The sequence below is a fragment of the Zootoca vivipara genome, chromosome 1, assembly GCF_963506605.1.
Source record: "Zootoca vivipara chromosome 1, rZooViv1.1, whole genome shotgun sequence".
Classification (NCBI taxonomy): domain Eukaryota; kingdom Metazoa; phylum Chordata; class Lepidosauria; order Squamata; family Lacertidae; genus Zootoca; species Zootoca vivipara.
Window position 1 is genome coordinate 78,428,852 of NC_083276.1, and position 21,728 is coordinate 78,450,579.

Consider the following 21,728-nt stretch of genomic DNA (forward strand, 5'->3'; position numbering starts at 1 on the left):
AAGACTTTCCAGTTTTACATGCTTACTTATGATTTGGCATTTCCTGTGCCTCTATGGATTAGGAGAGCATTGTCTGGGATGCTGCAGATCCACAACAGGAGACCATCTGACCTTCTCAAAGACAAGGACTGGATCCTGCTGCAACAAACCCCAGTGTCAACTCTGTCCCTATATTTGCACATGTAAGACTATTATAGGGCCTAATGCCAGTTGTTCCTGGGAACTCAGGTCATCTGCACATCTTCAAAAACAATATATGCCATCACTCACTACTACTGCCAGTGCTTTTCTGCTGCTTACACAGGACCTGCTTGTCATATGCCAGCCTTCCCCAACTTGGTATCCCCCAAATACTTTAGACCAGTGGTTTTCAACCAGTGTGTTGTGGCACCCTGGCGTGCCTTGAATGATAGCCAGCGGTGCTGTGGGCCTCTGTCCCTCTTTTCTTTCCTTCCCTCCCTCCTCTGACTCCCTCTTGTGTCTCTGCCTCCCAAAGGCTTGCACAGCTGCTTGTTGCAGCAGCCCAGGCTACAAGCTCCACAGGCAAATGATGCCTCTGGGGCTTGCCAAGGAGTGCTGGTTGCCAGGAGCTGAGGTAGCCTTGGAATAAGCAAGCAAGGAAGAGGGCAAGGGAGCCCAGCCAGCCAGTCTGCCAGCCCTTGCTGTTGGGATTGGACAGACAAGTCCCAGGTCCCTGTGAGGCAGTTTGAGGAGGCACCTCTCTTTGGGGTGGGTGGTGGGGCAGCTCAGTAGCTGCCCAAAGGATTCCCAAAGAGAGGGGAGAGGAAAGAGGAAAGGAGGCTGAGGGAACACTCCACAAGGGTGGGTATTTGAAAAAGGGTGAGAGGCTGCCAGCTCTGCAGGCAAGGAGTGACAAAACGGGCTCCTGAACCCCACGGGGTGCCGCAGAAAGAATGTAGTTGGTCAAGGGAGCCATGGACTCAAAAAGGTTTAAAACCTCTGCTTTAGACTAAAACTCCACTCTGCCCCACCAACATGGGCAGGGGTTGATAGGAGTTGGACAGTGACTGGGAAACAGGAAATTTAACTCCATTTACCCCATTTCTCATTTTATAGATTGATTTAATGGGACAACCCTGAATCCTAATAATATTAAAGAGGAAGGGGACAGGGGCGTACCCAGGATCAAAACTGGGGGGGGGTGTCCAGTAGAAACTGTAGCTTTCACCGCTATAAACACATGCTGAGAGCAAGTGGTGGTATGGTGGTAAGAGAGTACTGCACTAGGATGTGCAGAACTATGGTTCAAATCCCTACTCAGCCATGAACTTCTCTGGTGACTTTGGGCCAGTCACTGCCTCTCAGCTTAACCTACCTCACAATGTATAAATTATTATTAATAATAATAAGGTTATTGTGGGGATTAAATGAGCAGGGGGAGAACCATGGACACCACCTTGAGTTTCCTGGAGAAGAAAGTGAGATATAAATGCAACTTATAAAGTATTAATAATAATAATAATAATAATATACCACCACCACCCATTATTCTTCAGTTCTGAAATTCTACCTAGTGAATTAGCTGGGACTTGGGTCATTCTGGTTCTCTAAACACACAAACATACGGAAGAAAACCATTGTGGCTTTTCAGCTGCCATCAGCAGTATTAGTCTGACACATCAATGGCGGGAAGTGCCTGCCTTGTCCCTCCCCAGCCACTTGTGGTGCCCAGGTAAGGCGGAGGAGGGGGCGGAAAGGGCACGCTGGCTTCCTCCTCCTCTTTTCTGGCTACGGCAAAACCCGACAGGCGGCTCCCTCTCATCGGGAAAGGAGAGAATCGCGGCGCAGCCAGGCAACCTCACGCGGAAGTCCGCAATCCCAGAGCTGCGGGAACTCTCTGAAACCGGAGACGACAACACACGGGAGTGGAGAGACCTAAACGAAGCGTTCTGGGGGTCCCTGAGCGATTGTTCCTCTCATGCTGCGGGATCGAGCTGAGTTCTAGCAAGGAGAGATCTTGTCCTGATCTTGCTGCACGAGGGAAGGGGAGAGAAGCACTTGCATTTTTCCATCATGCAGGTAAGGGGGAAAAGAAAAAAGAAAAGCGCATATGCAAAGCCCCCTAGAGAGCCCGCCTTTTTTCAAACTGTTTCGGAAGCTTTCATGCGGTCCAGCCGCTTCGGCTCTTGCCTTTATGAACCCTGCTGGTCTGCCCAGTCGCCTTCGAGGCAAGGAGAAAACTGGCGCGGATCGAGCGAGGGCTGCCGGGAGCACCTGTAAGGTTGTGTGGCCAAGGGTGACCGGACAGAAAAATCTCTTGCTTTACTGACTGAGCTATGTAGAAGAATTGGGTTTCATTTGGGAACAGTTCATGCCCATCTATTTTTGCAAAGTGCACTCCCCCCCCCACATTAACTTCGATGCTGAAAGTATAAGGGTTTATGTTTATATTGGTGTGCAGCGGGATCCTGTGAAGCAACTGCCATTCGGTTCAGGAGGGGGTCCTTACTCTCAAGTAAGTTGGTATGGCATTGTAGCCTTAACTGCGATGGATACAACAATATTTAAACAGCTACTTGTTTTATTTTGTTGCTTAGCTTAAGTAGCTAACTGACAGTTGGGTAATTTATGTTAAATAAGCTTATCTACCTACCACTGCAATCAAAGTTTCCCAGGAGTTTCATACCTCCTAAGGCAAGGGTGGTGGCATAGTCCGCTGAGCACTGGCAGAGGGGGGGGAATAAGACTGTAGTTGGTTCTTCCTTCCTTATTATTTGTTCCCCGTTCCCATCATGTACACCTCCTTCCATTTACTCTGCATCCACTAGTGTGCTCCCCCTCTAACCAGTTTCGATTTGAATTGAGAAAAAGAAAGAACTAGTTGCCTTTTAAGCTGGTAGTGTGTACCCAGCCTGTAGCACTGAAGTTTGGATGCTGATGCTGCTCCGACCACAAAATAAGGAACCAGGAAACCACTCCAGTCCAATGATTAACAACCATTACCTTTCCTTGAGAAACATTTTCTCAAGCACCATTATGTGTTACAGGATGGACTAGGCGTCACTAGGGAAAGAGATTACCTGATTAGACAATGCAGTGGTTTGTGGAACTTCTTTATGCAGAAGCAGTGTCTGTACCTACCCTTTAAGCTTCCCCTGGACTTGTTCACTGTCTCTGTTCTACTCCTTTGAGTACTACTTGAATCCTTCCAGTTCCCAGATGACAAACACCCTATCTGAAAATGTCCTGAAGTGCTATTAAATAATACTTGGAGCAATTAATTAGGATAAAATTTCAGATTAATCAATAGAGGCAACTTGGATGTGGATAAAGGAGCTACCCGTCTCTTTCTCAGTATTTTCTGTTTATATTCCCAAACAAAGCTACACTGAACCCTAATTGTGTGTGTGATGCTTTGAATTTGGGTGGTTCTCATGCTCCTGAGCAGCTCTTGAGCACATTTGTATCTGAGTTACAAAGGAATATTTATTTAATCCCCAAAAGAAGACAGAATCAGATGAAGAGCTAAGGTGATAACAAGTTTTCAAGTACAGTAGTGGGCGTCACAAAGCCAATTTATCTAAGCATTAATACAAACTGTCCCTAACCTACTCTGCCAACCTAACCCCTTGTGGCTTCATAACATCAGTCTTTTAACAGCTCATCCAAGTTCAACTTGAAGTGAAATATGAACTAAGAATGTAAGAGTGCCTGTAAGGGACTGGTTGGACACCAAGCTCCCCTCCCCCCAGTCTCCCTGAACCAGAAGAGGCATAAAGAGGGGGGAGCAAAGACAGACACACAGGTACAGTCTCAGATTGCTTTGGAAGAACCCTGAAGGGGGTGCTTAGGAAGCTGTGGAGGAGACCTACAGTCTCAGCAACTGCTTCAAGGGGACAAGACCTGCTGGAGAGGAGTTGCTGTGCTCATTAGGCCTGACACAAACCTTGGCTTGCCATGTTGTCTAGATCTGGGCTTATGGTTTATTTTTCTTCAGACAAATCACTACCAGCAGCCAAGAGATCTCTACTTGCCACTTGTGGCTTGTTTGGGGAAAACAGCACAAAGACAGATTTGGATGCCTCAACAAGCCGAGTACTGTGGTCTGTTACAAAGCAGAGATTTTTAGCAATGCACTGTAGCATACTGCTTGTTCACATTAAACTATAGTTAAACATTCACTATGGTTTATTGTGATGTGCAAATACAGCCTCTATTGTCTCTCAATACAGCAGGATGAAGCTACATGTCAGTTGGCGCCTTTATTTTTGGCTCATGCTTGAGTAGCATGCACAAGCATTGTCATACATCCTGCCTCACATATCGGTCTCAGTGAAGTGTATGAAACTGGCTGGACTGAAACAAGAGATAGGACAACATCATTAGTGGATTTTTTACAACTCTACACTTCTCTTTGGTTGTGAAGATTTTCTACTTGGGAAAAAACAGTTGAATTACTGGGTTAGTGAAATGCTCAGGAGGATTTAACGACAACCTCTTATTGTGTAACAGAATTTTCCTTAAAATTCTTTTTTTTAATGATTTTTGAGCAGAGCATTTCTGCTCTGAAAAACACAGGACCTGAATTAGGGACCAGAGCAGATCTTGAACATCTGCTGCTTACCATAAAAATTCTATGCTAATTGGCCCTGTATGATGGAAGAAACTAGAAAATAAATCAGTAGAAATCTATATTTTGAAACACCCAGTGCAGTTATTCATTGATAACAATAATTTCTTTTGACACCCCCCCCCCAAATGTTAGATATTTACCATACTTACTTGCTTTTGCTAGGCTGTCAGATCCTCAAGTACTTGGGCTGGTTCTGATAATGGAGAGCCTGCATATAATCAGAAACAACAACAGAGGAGACATCCAGGATAGAGTTTGTAGCCCAATTTAGAAAATAAAACCAACATTACTACACTGTGGAGTAAGCTACACGTCACACTATGCTATAATTTTTGTGTGAGAGGTACTAAACACATCAAGTGTCATTTGCATAAGTACACAGACAGGAGTATCTTTACTGAAAGTAAAATGTTGTTGCTATGATATCAGTTCCTCGGAAGTTATCAGTATGAATCTAGTGGGCCAGACATGTTCTTCTGGTTTTGGTATTGTCAGCTGAATGGTTGGTTTCACAGTTGGGCAACACTCAAGATTCTAATCAGTGTTTGAAAATCCACACAGAGTTATGATGTCTACTAAGAAGGAAGTAACTAGATATATATATGTTTGTGTTGTTTCTGCATGTATCCAAATGCTGTAGTGTCGTCGAATACTGCTGTTCCAACCACTTTATTCCATTCCCTCTCCGCCTGCAACCATCAGTCAATGTTCTATGTACATTCTATATCTTTATTAGCCTGCATTTTGGGAGGGGGGTTCATCCCTTAGAGTTTTTCCTTAAGGTGGTTTTTTGTGTGTGTACTTGGGTATACCTTGAAATTTCCCCAAGCCTGCTGATATTTCCTAGTGTGTGCGGTAATTTTGTCTACATAAGGCCAGGCATTGGGAGTATGAATTCACTTGATATATGATATGATGCTATGTTGACTATGTTACTTTTGTTATAACTTAACAAGGAATATGGGGTTCTTGCATTCATCAGGCCTGCTTCAATATATAAGCAACGAGCTGAGCAATGGACTTTGTTGGAGCAATTCCTGCTATTCCTGGAAGCTCCCACAGGTGTGACAGAACCTAACTTAGTACTCACTTAGGTAACATAACTGTGCCAGAGCTATAACATTTCAAACTTGCATGGTTGAATGGTCCGTTCCCCCCTTCCCCATAAACATAAGATCTCTCAGTTTTTCTGTATGGGTGTGTTGGGGAGTATAGGGCAGAAAACCATGTGAGTGTGAAGATGTAAAACCAGACACAGGCTCACTAACAGTGAGAATGAGGCTTGTGAATTACTTGCTGCCTCTATCCATCTCCTCCCAGCTGCCGGTCTCTGCTCCATTAACCTTTCCCAGTAGTGTGGTGGTTCTCAGTCTGGCCAGAATGAAGACAGTGACACTTGTTCATGTAAGCAAATAATATGCAAATAAAAACTATCAAAAAGCTTTTGACAGTGTTTAATGTCCATCACCAAAATAGTTGCATAGATTGGATAAAAAGACTGGTCCTCTTACAGATCAGTGACTGGTTAAAGAAAAGGAAGCAGAGAGAATAAATGGACCAGCGTTTATTCTAGCATGCAACTGGACACATTTTGTGCAGTGTCAAAAATATTTGTGCAGTGTGAAGTAAGTGTTTTGTGCAATTGGGCATATGAGATTTAATGAGGAACGAGTTTGTTTCCAAAAAAAAGGAAACAGATGATAAAAAAGCGATATACAAAAGAACTGAAGTGACTGAACAAACATAGGGGTTAAAAGAAAGCGGTGTAAACAAATTTTACCCTCTGTCTCCCTCTAAACATCCTTATGACACAAGCTTTGGGCTTGTCTTAGCCAGCAAGCAATAAGCTTTCCAAAGGCGAAGAGGTGTGATTTAGTGTTCAGCAGCCAGTGGCCTCCAGCAGCTACAGTTCTTCACAGGCCTTGAAGTGGCTTCTTCCTGCCCAGCTCTTCAGTAGAACTTAGGCCTGATAGCCCAGGTAGCACAGACCCCTGACTCTCCTTTTAGCTCCTTGTGCAGGCTCCTTAATCCTTCCTTCTCCAATATTTCTGTTTTCTTTTCTCAATTAAAACAGCACCTGCGGCCTAGGACAAGTCTCTGTGTCATACAACAGTTCCCAGGACTCCTGGAGCTTTGTTTCTATTTGCCTGTGTTAAGTTTTGTCCTCCACCTATCCCGGAGAACAAATCATTGAAGAAGACGCATATCCCATGACTATACTTCTAGAAAGTTTGGTTCAATAGAAAGCAACATCTCAGAGCGGCTTCAGATTGAGACCAAACTGTGAGGGTTTGCAGATTGAACTGGGTAGGCCAAGGAGTAGAAAGCCTCAGACAAGTTGAAGTTGAAGGAAAAGCAGTGTAGTAAATGATACATGGGTTTGAGGCAACAACACAGTTTTGGAGAGCCATTTTGTGAAGAGCCTCTGTTCATCCTTAGGATATCATAACAGTAAATATAAACATATTTTATAACCTATTTTACAGGATAGTCATTTTGTAACAGAGGGGAAATACTAAAAATTGTAATTTGGGGTGGGGGCTTAGCTTCATATTGCAAGCAAAGGAAGTCTCAGTAATGTACTCAGCTATAGGCTATTTCTAACCGAGGGTTTATTTATTAAATAAAATTGTATGTTTTATTTGTATAAATAAAATATTTATTGTTTTATTTTATTTATACCAACCTATAGCTGCAGGTCTCAGGGCGGTTACAACATAAAATCACAATATAAAATTACAAAATACATACCGGTAATAAAAATAAAAACAACCCAATAAACCCCCTTCTCCCTAATAAAAAAAATTCCTTCAGTAGCACCTTAAAGACCAACTAAGTTTTTATTTTGGTATGAGCTTTCGTGTGCATGCACACTTCTTCAGATACACGGTGTATCTGAAGAAGTGTGCATGCACACAAAAGCTCATACCAAAATAAAAACTTAGTTGGTCTTTAAGGTGCTACTGAAGGATTTTTTTTAATTTTGCTTCGACTCAGACCAACACGGCTACCTACCCCTTCTCCCTAGTTATAATTGAGAGAGACATCCCCTTACTCCTCTATTCTTTTCAAGTCACCCTGTGTTTTTTATTTCTTCAAATTTCCCATCTTTTCTTCCTTCCTGTCTCTTTGTCATTTCTTTTTTTATCTTCCCTCTTTCATGTTCCTTTCAGGTAAAAAAAGTTCAAAGGCAAGCAGTGTGCTGGCTGCTTGTGCAGTAGGAGAAGCTTAGAATAAATCCAGAAATGGACACTTTTAACAATGAAGGAATGTAAGAATTGCCCCTCATTGGTACTGCAATGAAGTGCTTATGTTCTCTATTCGATGAAGCTAGCTGTGCCCTCTCTTGTGTGCCTCATTAGCCTTAAGTCTGTCTGATGGAAATCTGTACAGATTGAATTGCTTACAAGTAGTTTTTGCAATACTTAACTTGTGTTCTTTATAACGTTCAACAAGTAAGAGCAGGCATAGGCAACTTTGACTCTCCAGCTGTTTTGGAACTACAAATCCCATGATCCCTAGCTAACAGGGATCACGGGAGTTGTAGTTCCAAAACATATGGAGAACTAAGTTTGCCTATGCCTGAGTAAGAGGCAGGATTCAGTCATCATCTCTCCCCCTCCCCCCCCGGCAGACAGGAAATGCTAAAGAGAACCAGATTCATTTCGCTGGTTAAAATGAACTTTTGTTTTGCTGGTTGAAATGAACTTTTATAGAACATAGTTTATACTCTGATAATTATACTCTGATAACACATGATAGTGAACAAGTACAGTATCACCTTCACTTAGTTAATCTGTAACTTTATTAACTTGCAACTCTGAACCCAATTTAGCTCAGATCCTGAAAACTATAACTTAATAGCAATGCTATATTTGTCTGGGGCAAATAAATGCATCAAACTATTGTTGTCAATATATAATGTAGGAAAAATTAATCACCTTAGTTTTTTGTTTCTTGGATTTCTGCCTGAGCAGTTTAATTTAATGCATTCATTTCAAGCCTTATCTTTACAGAGGCAGCGATCAATATTGTACCTGTCTCCAATCAGATTCTTCTTATGATACTTATGCTTTGACACTTATTTCATATTAGAATGATCAACACTTTGCTGGTTTTGCTCCTGCACCTTTAACAGCAACCTTCTAGATACTTAACAGGTGAAACCGCTTGTAGTTAGCTCTGGCTGTTTAATTTAGCAATGCAACAATTACATTTATAGGAACAAGGCCAGCAAAAAAAGTTGACAATGTTCAGGAATTATGGGAAAACAAAGATTTGATAAGTGCAATGACATTTTGTGGTCATAAAAGAAAAGCTATCTTTTAACTTTTAAAATATCTTTCTCTAGGATGAAATTGCGCTGATGCCTTTATCTCCCTTTGAAGACCACGAGGCTCTAAACCCAGTAAGTTATAGACCTTCATTTCGAGCAGAAGCCTTTTAAAGCCCAGATTGAGGTTCCTTTATTTATTTATTTCAAAAATGGAGATCCAGAACAAGGAATATTAATCATAGTCTTAAATATTGCTTAGAGGTCAGGCATGCTGGCTAGGGATAAAGGGAGTTGGGAGGCAATCGGACTTCATCTGGAGGGCTACAAGTTTTTCACCCCAGTCCTAAACTAATAATACTAGTTACTAACAATATACTTTCAGACCTGCATATGCCACACCTCTGCAGCAACCTATGGGTTGCTTTATATAAATTGTTCAAATGAGTCAGCAATATTTGACAATTTGAAGCCAGGATATTGTTCAGTTTGCTGCATAGGTAACCTGAATAGACAGCTAACTATGTTAGACTTTTGTAGCAAAGCCAACAGTATTGTGGCACCTTAAAGACTAACAAACCTATTGTGACAGAAACTGAAGTGGAATGCAGTCTTTCTTCATTTTGATATATAAGTGAATAGCCAAGCCCCGAATGAGATGGCCACCTCAGGAAGTAGATTTTGGGTGTCATGAAAGGGAAGCAAATTATTTGTTATACAGTTTATTATTTTGTATATTTCCTGCCAGAGACGTGCTGGGATGGGGGAATGAGTGCCATTTGCTGATCTGCCTCAGACAACAAAATGTATTGGGTCAGTCCCGATTATTTGTTACCAAATCACCCCTCCTTTTTTTAATGTGTTGAGCAGAATTAATGTTAGGAAATGGTACTTAAAACCCATTACCTCAGCCAAGCCTGCCATTTCAGTAAAAGGGCAAACAGGATATATGAAAATACTCGGGTATTCTGAGCCCCTTGGCATCTATCCTGATTTGGTACTGTGTATCTGTTAGAATGACTGGGACCCAGGTGGCGCTGTGGTTAAACCACTGAGCCTAGGGCTTGCTGACCAGAAGGCCGGCGGTTCGAATCCCTGTGACGGGGTGAGCTCCCGTTGCTTGGTCCCAGCTCCTGCCAACCTAGCAGTTCGAAAGCATGTCAAAATGCAAGTAGATAAATAGGAACCGCTACAGCGGGAAGGTAAACGGCGTTTCCATGTGCTGCTCTGGTTTGCCAGAAGCGGCTTTGTCATGCTGGCCACATGACCTGGAAGCTATACGCTGGCTCCCTCGGCCAATAATGTGAGATGAGCGCGCAACCCCAGAGTCGGTCACGACTGGACCTAATGGTCAGGGGTCCCTTTACCTTTACCTGTTAGAATAGTGTTTGAGATGTCAGTCATCTGCTCCACAATCATTTTTACATGGATCAAATATCAGAGAAATGTTTATTTAAAAAAAATATTTTAAAACTGAATCCATGGGGAATGGATGGTTGTGATTTATTGGTAGAGGGGTGAAGTAGTAGGGAGTACACTGTAGTTAAAATTTCTCGCCTGCTCTATTCCTTTTTTTCAGTAACCCTAACTTTTTCTTACTCATTGCAAACTTGGTTGTCTAAGAGGGCAGCGAAATGGTTACCTAAAAACAAAATAGGGGTTTCTGCATACTCTGAGGATTCCCCAGGTATGTAAAAGCTGCAAATGGAAAGGAGACCCCCTGCTTCCTAGCAAAGCCAAGCCCTTGGGACCATTATACTGGGACAAATATCTGACAGCTGTTGCAATACATTGGAACAGTAGAGAGAGAAATGTAAAATGGTGACCTTCCCAAAAACTTTGCAAAATTTGATAGATGTAAAGCTCAAGATGGCCACCACCAAATAGTAATGTTTTAAAAAACATTTTCCCTTGCAGAAGTCTGAAAATCAAATACTTGTTTTGAATGTTTACAGATTGTTGCACATATGTTTTAATTAGCTATGTCAATATAAAGTGGTCCTGAAGAGATTTCTGCCAATGCATCACAGGTGGTTTACAATTTTAAAATACTAAAAACAAATAGAAGTTATAAAGTACTGAATAGCAGAGTTCTCTCAGATTGTTGATGGTCTCTTCAGAATCTATCAGAAGGCAGGAGCTCTCTGTAAAGTAAATTGCAAAAGAAATTATTCTGACATAGAATCATAGAATTGTAGAGTTAGAAGGGACCTCAGAGTCATCTAGTCTAGCCCCCTGCAATGCAGGAATGTAAAATAAAGCATACACGACAGATGGCCATCCAACTTATGCTTAGAAACCTCTAGAAAAGAGAGTCCAGCACCTCCCGTGGGAGACCGTTCCAATGTCAAACAGCTCTTACTGTCAGAAAGTTCTTACTGATGTTTAGTTGGAATCTCCTTTCTTGTAATTAGAATCCATTGAGTCCTCGCCTCCAGAGCAGAATTCAGCAAATTCTCTTTATAGCTTGCATGGAAATCAAATGTAACTTGAAGCAAAATGAAATTTCTGATACTGTCAATGCGCTATATACACAGTTAATTATGACTGTAAGTTGATTATCATTTATAACATTTCAACTATACAATGGATTTTCATCAAACCAGAAAGGCAGCACTTTTCCTGAATTTTTGATAGATGCTAAACTGGCAAAACTGAAAACTGGAGATATGTTGCGAGTCCACAAAAAACATTAAATCATCTGGATTTTATAATGATTAGAATGTCAAGACATTATTACCTGCTGCAGTGATTGTGTAAGAGAACTTGGAATTTCACAGCAGTCTGAACACCAGCAACATACGGAACTTTAATGGCAATGTATCCTCCTTCATGAAGGTAGGTTCCTGGGCATTTGGAAATAATTATGCTCATACCTTGAGGCAGCCAGAAATTCTCTCAAGTTTCAACTGCATGCCTCATAATAATAAATTTCTCATTGATTGTTTTGTCATATGTGTAATATCTTGATTGGAGAATTGCTTTCATAACAAAATATGATGAAAATTCTCTTAAAGCACTTTTCCTTCATAGTTTCTTTCTTCTGATTTCCCCCAACTTTATTTGCTGCATCAATAGCGATTACTACCATGTCTTGGGCAGTGTTCCTTGCTTGAGAGTTCTGGGACCTGCACTGTAAGAAGGATGTAGGACAAACTGAAATACTGTAGCTCAGAGGATGGCAGTGAAGATGGCTGGGTATGGAAAACACGTCCTATGAGGAAAGCTTGAAGAACTTGGTATGTTTAGCTTTAAAAAAGGAGACTTAAGGGCAGACATTCTTCAAAGGGCTGTTGCATGCAAGAGGTCAAAAAGCCTTGTTATCTGCTGTCCCAGAGGGTAGAACTAGGTCAGATGGTGAGGTGTAGCTGAAGTGGTGCCCTCCAGATGTTAAGAGTACAGCTCCCAGCATCTCTTAAAATTGGCCATAAAGAGTGGGACTGGTGGAAGTTGTAGTCCCAGGTCTCAGGTTCAATCCCCAGCATCTTCAGGTAGGGCTAGTAGAAACTCCTACCTAAAACCCTGGAGAGCTGCTGCCAGTCAGTGAAGACAATATTGTCGCTATGGGATTTTTCACAGAAAGTCTACCCAGCAAGAGCTATAAAAGAGTCAAAGGTTTACAAAGAGAATATAACAATTGGATATATATAACTGTTGATTTGCCCCTAAAGTTCTCAGCTGTTTGTGGTTATTATTTTTAAAGATCAGAAAAATATTCCTTTCTGGTTTGATGGAAATGATTATATATTAACATAGTTATAATATGTTTAACTTTCATATTTTTATTTTATGTAACATGTGCTGATACTGTTAGAAATCCATATTGCTTTGAATTAAGTTCAAGAATCTTTTAAAGATGATGTTCAGGGTTTTTTTTCCATTGTAACAAAATTTCTTCTGAAATTTGTTCTGGGCTGTTTTACATATTAACAATACTATCTATGTACAATAATCTGTTTAAGAGGCATAGAAGTCTCACTGGATGTTTTACATTGACTGAAAATGATTCCTTGTCTAAAGATATTACCCCTATTTAGACTCAAATGCATCTTCATCAGACTTCTGCAAGGTAAACTATGTTAATATTATTATTTGGTGACGGCCATATTGAATTCTCACTTACAATTTTCCTTGAATTTTTGAGAGGGTCACCTTGGTCCAATTTATTTGCCACCTTTCTGTGATGTTAAAACAGCTGTCAGTGCTCTCACCCTGTAAATTTATCATGGAATTATATTTTGCCTCTTCTAATAGGACTGGAAATATAGAAACAGCTTTTAAGCCTTGTGAGTGATGAAATTGGGAGAGGGGAAGGGGAAAAGGGAGACTGACAGTTGGGAGACAGTTGTTTACAGCTGAAAATGACAGTTGGTATGACAACTACAGAACATTTGTTAGGTTTGTGTGAGAAATGAGTTACTAGCATGAAAAATTAATTATAGCGACATAGCAATACAAGATAGATAGTAAGAAGAATAAAATAATGTCTGAAACTGTAGAAGAAGAGTTTTCGCATCCTGGTCACTTTTCACAGTAGCTTCATGTGAAAAGAAAACTAAATGGAGGGAGGGAGAGAGAGACAAAGGAGAACATACAAGATTTTGGAGGCATAAAATTTGATCATGCTCAATTGTGTGAATGAAGGTGTACTCAATATATAGGTGTCAATTGCCCAAATATCTGAGGTGTAAGAAAAATTCTGATCATGATTACATGACATTTTCAGTTTTGTCACAAATATTTTATCAAATCTCTCAACTTGTGAGCTCACTCACTTACAAAATTACCAGTATAATGAAACTTTCCTTCTTTGTAGCTGTAGAAATCCATTTTAAAATTCTACCAAGCCAATAAATTGTATTGTTTATGAATACAGGGTATAGTATATCCTAGCTGAACAAATCTATAACAGTCTGAGCCTCTCTCATCAACATTTACAGTAAAAATAAGTTATATTTAATTTAGAGTCTAAATTAGTTGGATGGAATGAAACATAAATGTATATTTCCAAATACATGTATTAACCTTAAGTACACTTGCTAAGTAGCTAGATAAAATCTTGACTTGCGTCAGCCATAAATCATAGCAAATAAATAAAATACAATAAAATACAGATATATCTAGATGGTTGGCTGTACAAAATACATTCTAAGAATTTATATAAATAAAAGTGTTAATAACTGTCCTTGACCACAAAATAAAACATATGAACGAATGGGCTTTCTTTACCAGGCATTAAGCAGGTTAGTCAGATGGTAGATCTTACTGTAATTGCCCCGGCTAATGTTTTTGCCGTGTTTGCTGTCACCTGGTAATCTTGGTCTGCAAGAAGGAAGGACACTGTAGCAGTAAATGAATGAGCTGGTATAGATAATAGAAGAGGGGTAATAACCTCATACGCAGATCTTTATAAAGAGAACAAGTTGGCAGTACACACACTACTGTTTCAATGCTGCCGTCTCCACATGAACATAATTATTTCTCAAGCGGAATTTGACGGAAGCGACCTTTGAGTACGACTGACAGCAGTATCTTAAATCTTGCCTAGGTGAAAGCACGTCTGTGTTTTTAAACTGCTAAGCTTCACAGATAGGATGGGGATGTGTGGAGAAGACTAGGTGGGGAAAAAATCGTACCAAGGACAATTTTTTTTCTTATGGTAGCTAAATTATTCTGTTGCTCAGTAGATGGGGCTTGTTCCTGACAGCTCCCTGCCAAGTATATGCTTGGTGGCAAACAGTGGTTTTCTGATGCAAGATGTGTAAAGCAACTCTCACTATTGGATCTCAGTAGCGCTTGTGGGGACTTGTAGTTTTCTCCCATGGCAGAGATTAATGGAAGGGTGACTGCAGGACAGGAGGACTGTCATGTATGTGAGATGAGTATGTTAGATGGAGAGTACACTAATGGGGAAGGTGATCTTTCAGTGTCTACTGGAAGGGAAATAATATTTACAGATCATGTATATATGTGGGAGTGAGAAACTTTTGCATCATTCTACAAGTTGATTCAATTTGTTGTTTTCTTTGACTAGTTCCCAACCAAATGGGATTTTGTCCTAGTTTGTGATGATCACAGCCTCAACAGTGAGAAAGATAAGAAGAAGAAAAGTTTTCTGGATGAACTGCACAGGAAAGGGTTTATTATCAAGGTGAGACTTACATTTTCCCAAGCAAAGGCAGCACCATGTTCTTGAGATCCTTTCTAGCTATGGAACCGATCCCAGTGTTGTTGTTTTTTTGGGGGGGGGGTTCTTTCCTGGCAAGAGACCTGTAGCCCTACCCTGCTGAGGATAGAATTAATGCTGGGAGAACAGGGCTCACTTTCTCTGTTTGGAGCAAGCAGTTTGGATTCAAACCACTTTCTCCAAATAGAGATTGTCTGCAGAGGAAAAAATGCTCTGTTTCCTCTTTCCCCAAATGGAGCATTTCCTCCTGTGCAGAGGAAGTGGTTTGAAGCCAAACAGAGGGACAGAATCATAGAAATGTATAGCTGGAAGGGGCACTGGTGGTCAACTAGTCCATCCCCCTGCAGTGCAGTACTCTTTTGCTCAACGTGGGGCTCGGACACATGACTGAGATTAAGAGTCTCATGCTCTACCACATATACTTTGTTTTGAGGAAAAGGTTTGGATTAAAACCGCTTCTTCCAAATGGATTTTTTCTCCCTCTGCTGAGGGGAAAATGTTCTGCTTTGACAAGGCAGTTTGACTCCAAACAGCTTCCTCCAAATGATTACAGCAAGCCCCTTCAGTTCTGGGAGTGTGCCTTGAAGTCAGCTGTTTGATGCTGAACCACCTCTTCAAATGAGACCCATGTATTGCATTGATAAAGCAGCAATTGGAAAATACCTGTCCAGTCCCTCTCACAGTCCATGATGCATTATTCCCTGCACTTTATTCCCCCTGTTCTCTCTGTTGCTTAGATGATTAAAGATGAAAAGCTCTTTTATGGAGTTCAGGCCCCAAGTGTAATGTTCAGAAAATACCAGTGGCTTCTGAAGAATATTGACACTGATTCAGAAGTAATATCTGGAGTGCAGCAAGAGGACTCTTCGGAAGTGATCAGTACAACAAGGTAAAAAATATCCCCATACCCCACAGGCACCCCCAAACTGCGGCCCTCCAGATGTTTTGGCCTACAACTCCCATGATCCCTAGCTAACAGGACCAGTGGTCGGTGGAGATGGGAATTGTAGTCCAAAACATCTGGAGGGCCGAAGTTTGGGGGTGCCTGCTCTAGTACTATACATATGTCAGCTACTATGCGCAGGGAAAGGAACTTTAGGCCTAGGGGCCAATGCTTTTTATTAGAGCATTGGGCATCCTCAGGCTGTGCCCCTCACCAACTCTACACTATGCATCCTCCAGTGTTTTTGCTTGGCTAGTATGTGCTCTTGAAATGTGATAATACTTCTTGCTGGCCTAGATGGAGTTGTGTGTACATTCTTCCATGGCTAGAGAGTAGCCTGCTGTATAAAGGTAAGAGTTGCACTTGTTGCTCTACCCATTTTTGTCTCGGCCAACCTCCCACTGCCCCTGAAGATTCTCCATGAGATAACACAGCCCTTTGGTTGAAAAAGTTTACCTACTCCAGCACTAGCCAAAGCCCATTCTGAAACATTCCAGTTGAATGGAGGTGTTCACTGCATGGTTACAATTACTTTTTCCATATCACTGTAAACATTCAGGAAGGTTTGTGTTAGCAGAATACTGTGCCAATTGTAGGCTTTTATCTGAAACCTTATAGTCAAGGATTAGGGGCTGAAAGTGATAGTGGTTGATAACCACTTAAGTATGGATCATCTCATGCTAGGCCTACATATTCTTCTTTCCACGGCATGTGCTGGACAAATTAGAGTTGCTGCCTTTTTAAAGGATCTTTACTTTTAAGAACTGCATTATCAGGCATAAGTTTCTTTCCTAACGTGTATAGGGATACCCACACTTCTTATTTGCTGTCCATTGGTAAATTTAGTCTGCTCTTGCTATTTCTCAATTCTGTGTTTTAGAATACGTATTGTCAGCTTTATCCTGCAGAACATAAAGATTCAAAGCACCAAAGGTATGGGAAGATTTTTCTCTTTGTTTATATGATACAATCAATGTATTTCCCCCTTCTCATTTGCTGTATCCATTCTAAAAGTAAAATTGAGTCTATAAGTGCTGTTTACTATACAGTCTTGCATTTGTATACATACAATCATTTTTGCATGCTGAAGGATATGTTGTTACCTGTTAACACGAGTATTATTTAAGCAATCATCTGCCTGCTAAGCAACCTGTGATGAGCAGAGAGTACACACACACACACACACACACAGAGAGAGAGAGAGAGAGAGAGAGAGAGAGAGAGAGAGAGATTTAACTTGCAAAAATATTATTACGCCAGTTTTCACTTACAGCTCAGGGCTTGCTTTGCAACAGACTTGTGCTGGTATAATCAGTTGGCCATAGTGTGATGCTTTTACCTGTGAAACCCAGGTCTAAATTCCCACTCAGAACCACCCAATAAATATTTTACATTCACAGTCTGGGTGCAAAAAGTACCTACATGACAAGATATATGCTATTAATATTTATTAAATTTATATATCACCTTGCACATGAAGATCATAGGGTGATTTACAGTATAAAAGCACAAAATGCAGAACATAACAACAACCAGAACAACAACCAATAGCCCCCAGCACATTCTAAAGTCTATAGCAGGCATCCCCAAACTTCGGCCCTCCATATGTTTTGGACTACAATTCCCATCTTCCCCGACCACTGGTCCTGTTAGCTAGGGATCATGGGAGTTGTAGGGCCGAAGTTTGGGGATGCCTGGTCTATAGATTGTTTAATCAGCCCAAGACCTGGGTGAAGAGGAATGTTTTTTGCCCAGTGCCAATTGAGCCTCCCTGGGGAGAGCATTCCACAAATGGGGAGCCACTGCAGAGAAGGCCCATTCTCATGATGCCACCCTGTGGCCGCATTTAGAACACAGGTTGCGGAGACGCTTTCTAGGTACGGGGAACAGCTGCAACTTGTGATAAAAATACTGTGTTCCTGTTCAGACATACAACTGATTGGCTTTTGCTGCTTCATTTCAAGATAACCATAAATACTTCAGTGTCTAGCCTTGGTTTGTAGGTTCAGAAGTATGTTGTAAAAACTGTCCTTTTTTTGTCTTTGTCGTCCTCTTGTTTCTGCCCTGCAGGTCTGTTAGAGAACCTTCATGATCTGATAAAGATGAAAGTCTTTGAAACAGCATTTCCTTTACATGAGGTGAGAAAATTTGAAGGCCAAGCCAGACTTAACATTAATTATATGAATGCAATTAATGTGCATGTTTTAAAAAATGTAAATCGTAGGAGCAGGGGAAACAACGGCAGAATCATGGGGTGGAGAGAGTTTAATCCTTTCTTCCCAGACTTTGTCTCAATGAAATTCTCCCCAGACTAAACTAAATATATATGAAAATAAATTATCAAATAGTTAAACATAATAAAAAAAGAAGAGCATAATCCTGGCAGATATATTAGCATTTCTGTTCAGTATTGAACTCTGTGATCATTGTCCAGTCTGGTTAAGGTTGATGGGAGTTGTAGTCCAAAAAATCTGGAGGATACCAGGTCAGGGAAAATTTATATAGTCTGTCAAGAGCTCTAATACGTATAACCACATTATTAAATTCAGAGGGAGAATCTGGGTGCATTTCTGAAGATGAATTGGGCCCGATGGAGAGACATCATCTATAGACAGCCAATTGAAGAAATCAGGTAAGAGAAAATAATGCAAAAAATCCTCACCCTATTAATGGTAGGGAAGATGTTCTGAATTGCAGAAACCCACTATTAGAAAGGTCTAATTACATTAATCCAACTAGTAAATTTGAATGTGATGTACAAGAGGGGAATTGAACTGGAATAATATTTAATCCCTCCCTCCCTACTCTCACCCCACCCCCACTGGAAGAAGTTATTGGGTGTTAGAATCATTTGCAATAAATGTGGAAGGATGGTGGCTAAACTGGCTGATCTTTTTATAGGCAGCTAATGCCTTCCACATGTCGCTGGACTACATCTCTGACAATCGGCCATACTGGCTAGGACTGACGGGAGTTGGAGTCCAACAACATTTGGAGATCTACAGGTTCCCCACCCCTAGTTACATTAAGGCAAGTATTGCTCTTTTGATAATAGCGTCAAACTTTTGTGTTTGCTTTCCAGGACCTATTTTGGGGAAAAAGTTGCCCTTTATTTTGCCTGGCTGGGCTGGTATACTTGCATCTTGTTCGTGGCTGCTGTGCCAGGCATTATCCTTGCCATATATGGGTTAATTAGCTTCAGTTCCAGTCAGATCAGGTGAGTAAACATTATGAGGAAACAAGCTTTGCATAGGGAAGCTGGTGAACTATGTGCAAGCTGCCTGTGTGCACAAATGTTCACGAGTCTTTGCATGCCTTTGTGAAAGAATGTATGCACCTCAGAGAGTGTAAACAGGCCCATGCAAGCTTGTCTGAAGCCCAGGGCCAGCTCAGCTGTCTGAGGCCTGGGACAAGTGTACCCGGCTTCCCCCTTCCCACTGCATGGGCCTGCGTGTAAGCACTAATAGAATAATATATAATTTTGTGCCATACACTTTGACATGTCTGTGGCTGCTACTTGTGAGATTATGGCAGGATTGTTTTGGCAAATGACAATGTTGTAACAATCTTGCTGAAGTTAAGCAGCAATTGCCTATGGCACGATCTGGGAATACATATATTCCATCTTGATTCCATAATGAAAGAAAGGCAGAATATAAATGTGATAAAGTCAAACAACAACATGTAGCTGCAGTCCTCATTTGCTTTGGTTGTGATATCGTATTGGACTAAGACAGGCTGCTGCATAATTCAAAGTACTGGTGCTGATCTATAAAGCTTTACAAGGCTCAGGACCTTAAGGACTGCCTTTCCCCATGCAAACCAACCCAGACCCTGCACTTGTAATCTGAGGCCCTTCTCTATGTCCCTGCTTCCTTAGAGCAGGCACCCCCAAACTTCGTCCCTCCAGATGTTTTGGACTACAATTCCCATCATCCCTGACCACTGGTCCTGTTAGCTAGGGATCATGGGAGTTGTAGGCCAAAACATCTGGAGGGCCGCAGTTTGGGGATGCCTGCCTTAGAGGTTCAGAGAGTGACAACATGAGAAGGGAGCTTTTCTCTGGTGGCTCCCCATCTGTGGAATGCTCTCCCCAGTGAGGCTTGCCTGGCACCATCTTTACATGTCTTTAGGCACTAGGCAAAAACATTCCTCTTTACCCAGGCCTTCAGCCATTAAATAACCTATGGCCTGTTCAAGGTGGTGGTGGGTACTGTTGTTATGATGATTTTATTATTATTCTGAGTATTTTATGCTCTGTATTATGTTTTTATTATTATGCTGTGTAAATTATGTTCATAATGTTGTACACCACCCTAGGATCTTTGGATAAAGGGTGGTATATAAATCCAAGTGAATAAATAAACCTGTTCTGATAGCATGTGGGCAAAGAAGACAACTAGTTCTGTGTACGGCTCTGCCTTTGCCCTGTTGTTAAGTAGGATAAACATTGGGCAAATCAATCTCTATACCCTCTGCTACCCTTCCTGATTTAGCAAGGAAATCTGTGCAGCCAATACTACTATGATGTGTCCACTCTGTGACCAGAAGTGCCCTTTTTGGCCATTGTCAGAAACTTGCACATATGCCCAGGTAAGATTAACCTACATAAAATGTATATTATTCGTCTCTTGTTGTGGAGTCTTCTAACGTTGCCCACTCCTAAGGATGTAAAAGATTCACTGTTGATTATGATTGCTTTGTGAAGATTAAGAAGAACCTCTCAAAGTACACAGAGATATTAGAGACTTTGTCTCCTTTGCCAGTCTAGATATTCCCTGTACTTGTGCCTGAATGGTAGTGAGCACCCCACTTTTATTCCTTATACACCTCTCACTATGTCCCAATTTTTCAATGGGTGCAGCTTTTCAGTGGAAAGTGGTTGTTTCAAACAGAGTTTTCCTCAGCACACCTTTTTTGACATTAGGACTCTCCCTGCAACAGTGACTCTTACTTCTTTCCTTTACAATTTAGGTCACCCACTTGCTTGATAATGAAGGGACAGTTCTCTTCGCAATATTCATGGCTGTCTGGGGTAAGCTTTAGCATAGGTTGGATCTAGAACCTGTTCTAAGTTTTATGACAAACCCCGTTCCTAACTGTAAACCCAGTTACCCCTTAACTGTAAACCCAGGACAGTGAGGGGTGCTAGACCATTATTTTGCTATGGTGAAATGTATGCAATATTCAACACAGATGTGACTAAAGTGTATTTTTGCATCTAAGAATGAAATGTAATTCTAGAAAACACACAAATGTTTGTTGATATAATATAGCTCCTTTGGGGTCCTTCTGAGATTAAGATCATCATGACCTATACTCTGAAAGGCCCTTTCTTTAGATCTTCTCTATGGAATGGCTGGATTTATTTCAAGCTATCTTTCTCTTAAGGGACCCAGGTGGCGCTGTGGGTTAAAGTTAAACCACAGAGTCTAGGGCTTGCTGATCAGAAGGTTGGCGGTTCGAATCCCTGTGGCGGGGTGAGCTCCCGTTGCTCGGTCCCAGCTCCTGCCAACCTAGCAGTTTGAAAGCACGTCAAAAGTGCAAGTAGATAAATAGGGACCGCTCCGGCGGGAAGGTAAACGGCGTTTCCGTGCGCTGCTCTGGTTCGCTAGAAGCAGCTTTGTCATGCTGGTCACATGACCTGGAAGCTGTCTGCGGACAAACGCTGGCTCCCTCGGCCTATAGAGCGAGATGAGCGCCGCAACCCCAGAGTCGGACATGACTGGAG

At 41.4% G+C, this 21,728-nt stretch overlaps 1 protein-coding gene across 3 annotated transcripts in view; it reads left to right on the forward strand.

Moving 5' to 3' along the window:
• The first annotated feature begins 1,741 nt into the window (after nucleotides 1–1,741).
• The window catches only part of ANO9 (anoctamin 9), a 38,881-nt gene continuing 18,894 nt past the window's right edge, over nucleotides 1,742–21,728 (forward strand). The window contains exons 1-11 of one of the 3 annotated variants that reach the window (XM_060276725.1): nucleotides 1,742–2,040; nucleotides 7,768–7,865; nucleotides 8,946–9,002; nucleotides 14,902–15,018; nucleotides 15,792–15,943; nucleotides 16,878–16,930; nucleotides 18,068–18,135; nucleotides 18,547–18,629; nucleotides 19,080–19,214; nucleotides 20,494–20,590; nucleotides 20,972–21,032. In XM_060276725.1, coding sequence (XP_060132708.1) covers nucleotides 8,961–9,002; nucleotides 14,902–15,018; nucleotides 15,792–15,943; nucleotides 16,878–16,930; nucleotides 18,068–18,135; nucleotides 18,547–18,629; nucleotides 19,080–19,214; nucleotides 20,494–20,590; nucleotides 20,972–21,032 — 808 coding nt within the window. In that variant the 5' untranslated portion in view covers nucleotides 1,742–2,040; nucleotides 7,768–7,865; nucleotides 8,946–8,960. The remainder of the gene's footprint in view (nucleotides 2,041–7,767; nucleotides 7,866–8,945; nucleotides 9,003–14,901; nucleotides 15,019–15,791; nucleotides 15,944–16,877; nucleotides 16,931–18,067; nucleotides 18,136–18,546; nucleotides 18,630–19,079; nucleotides 19,215–20,493; nucleotides 20,591–20,971; nucleotides 21,033–21,728) is intronic. The other 2 variants (XM_060276717.1, XM_035122800.2) reach the window with 2 other exon arrangements.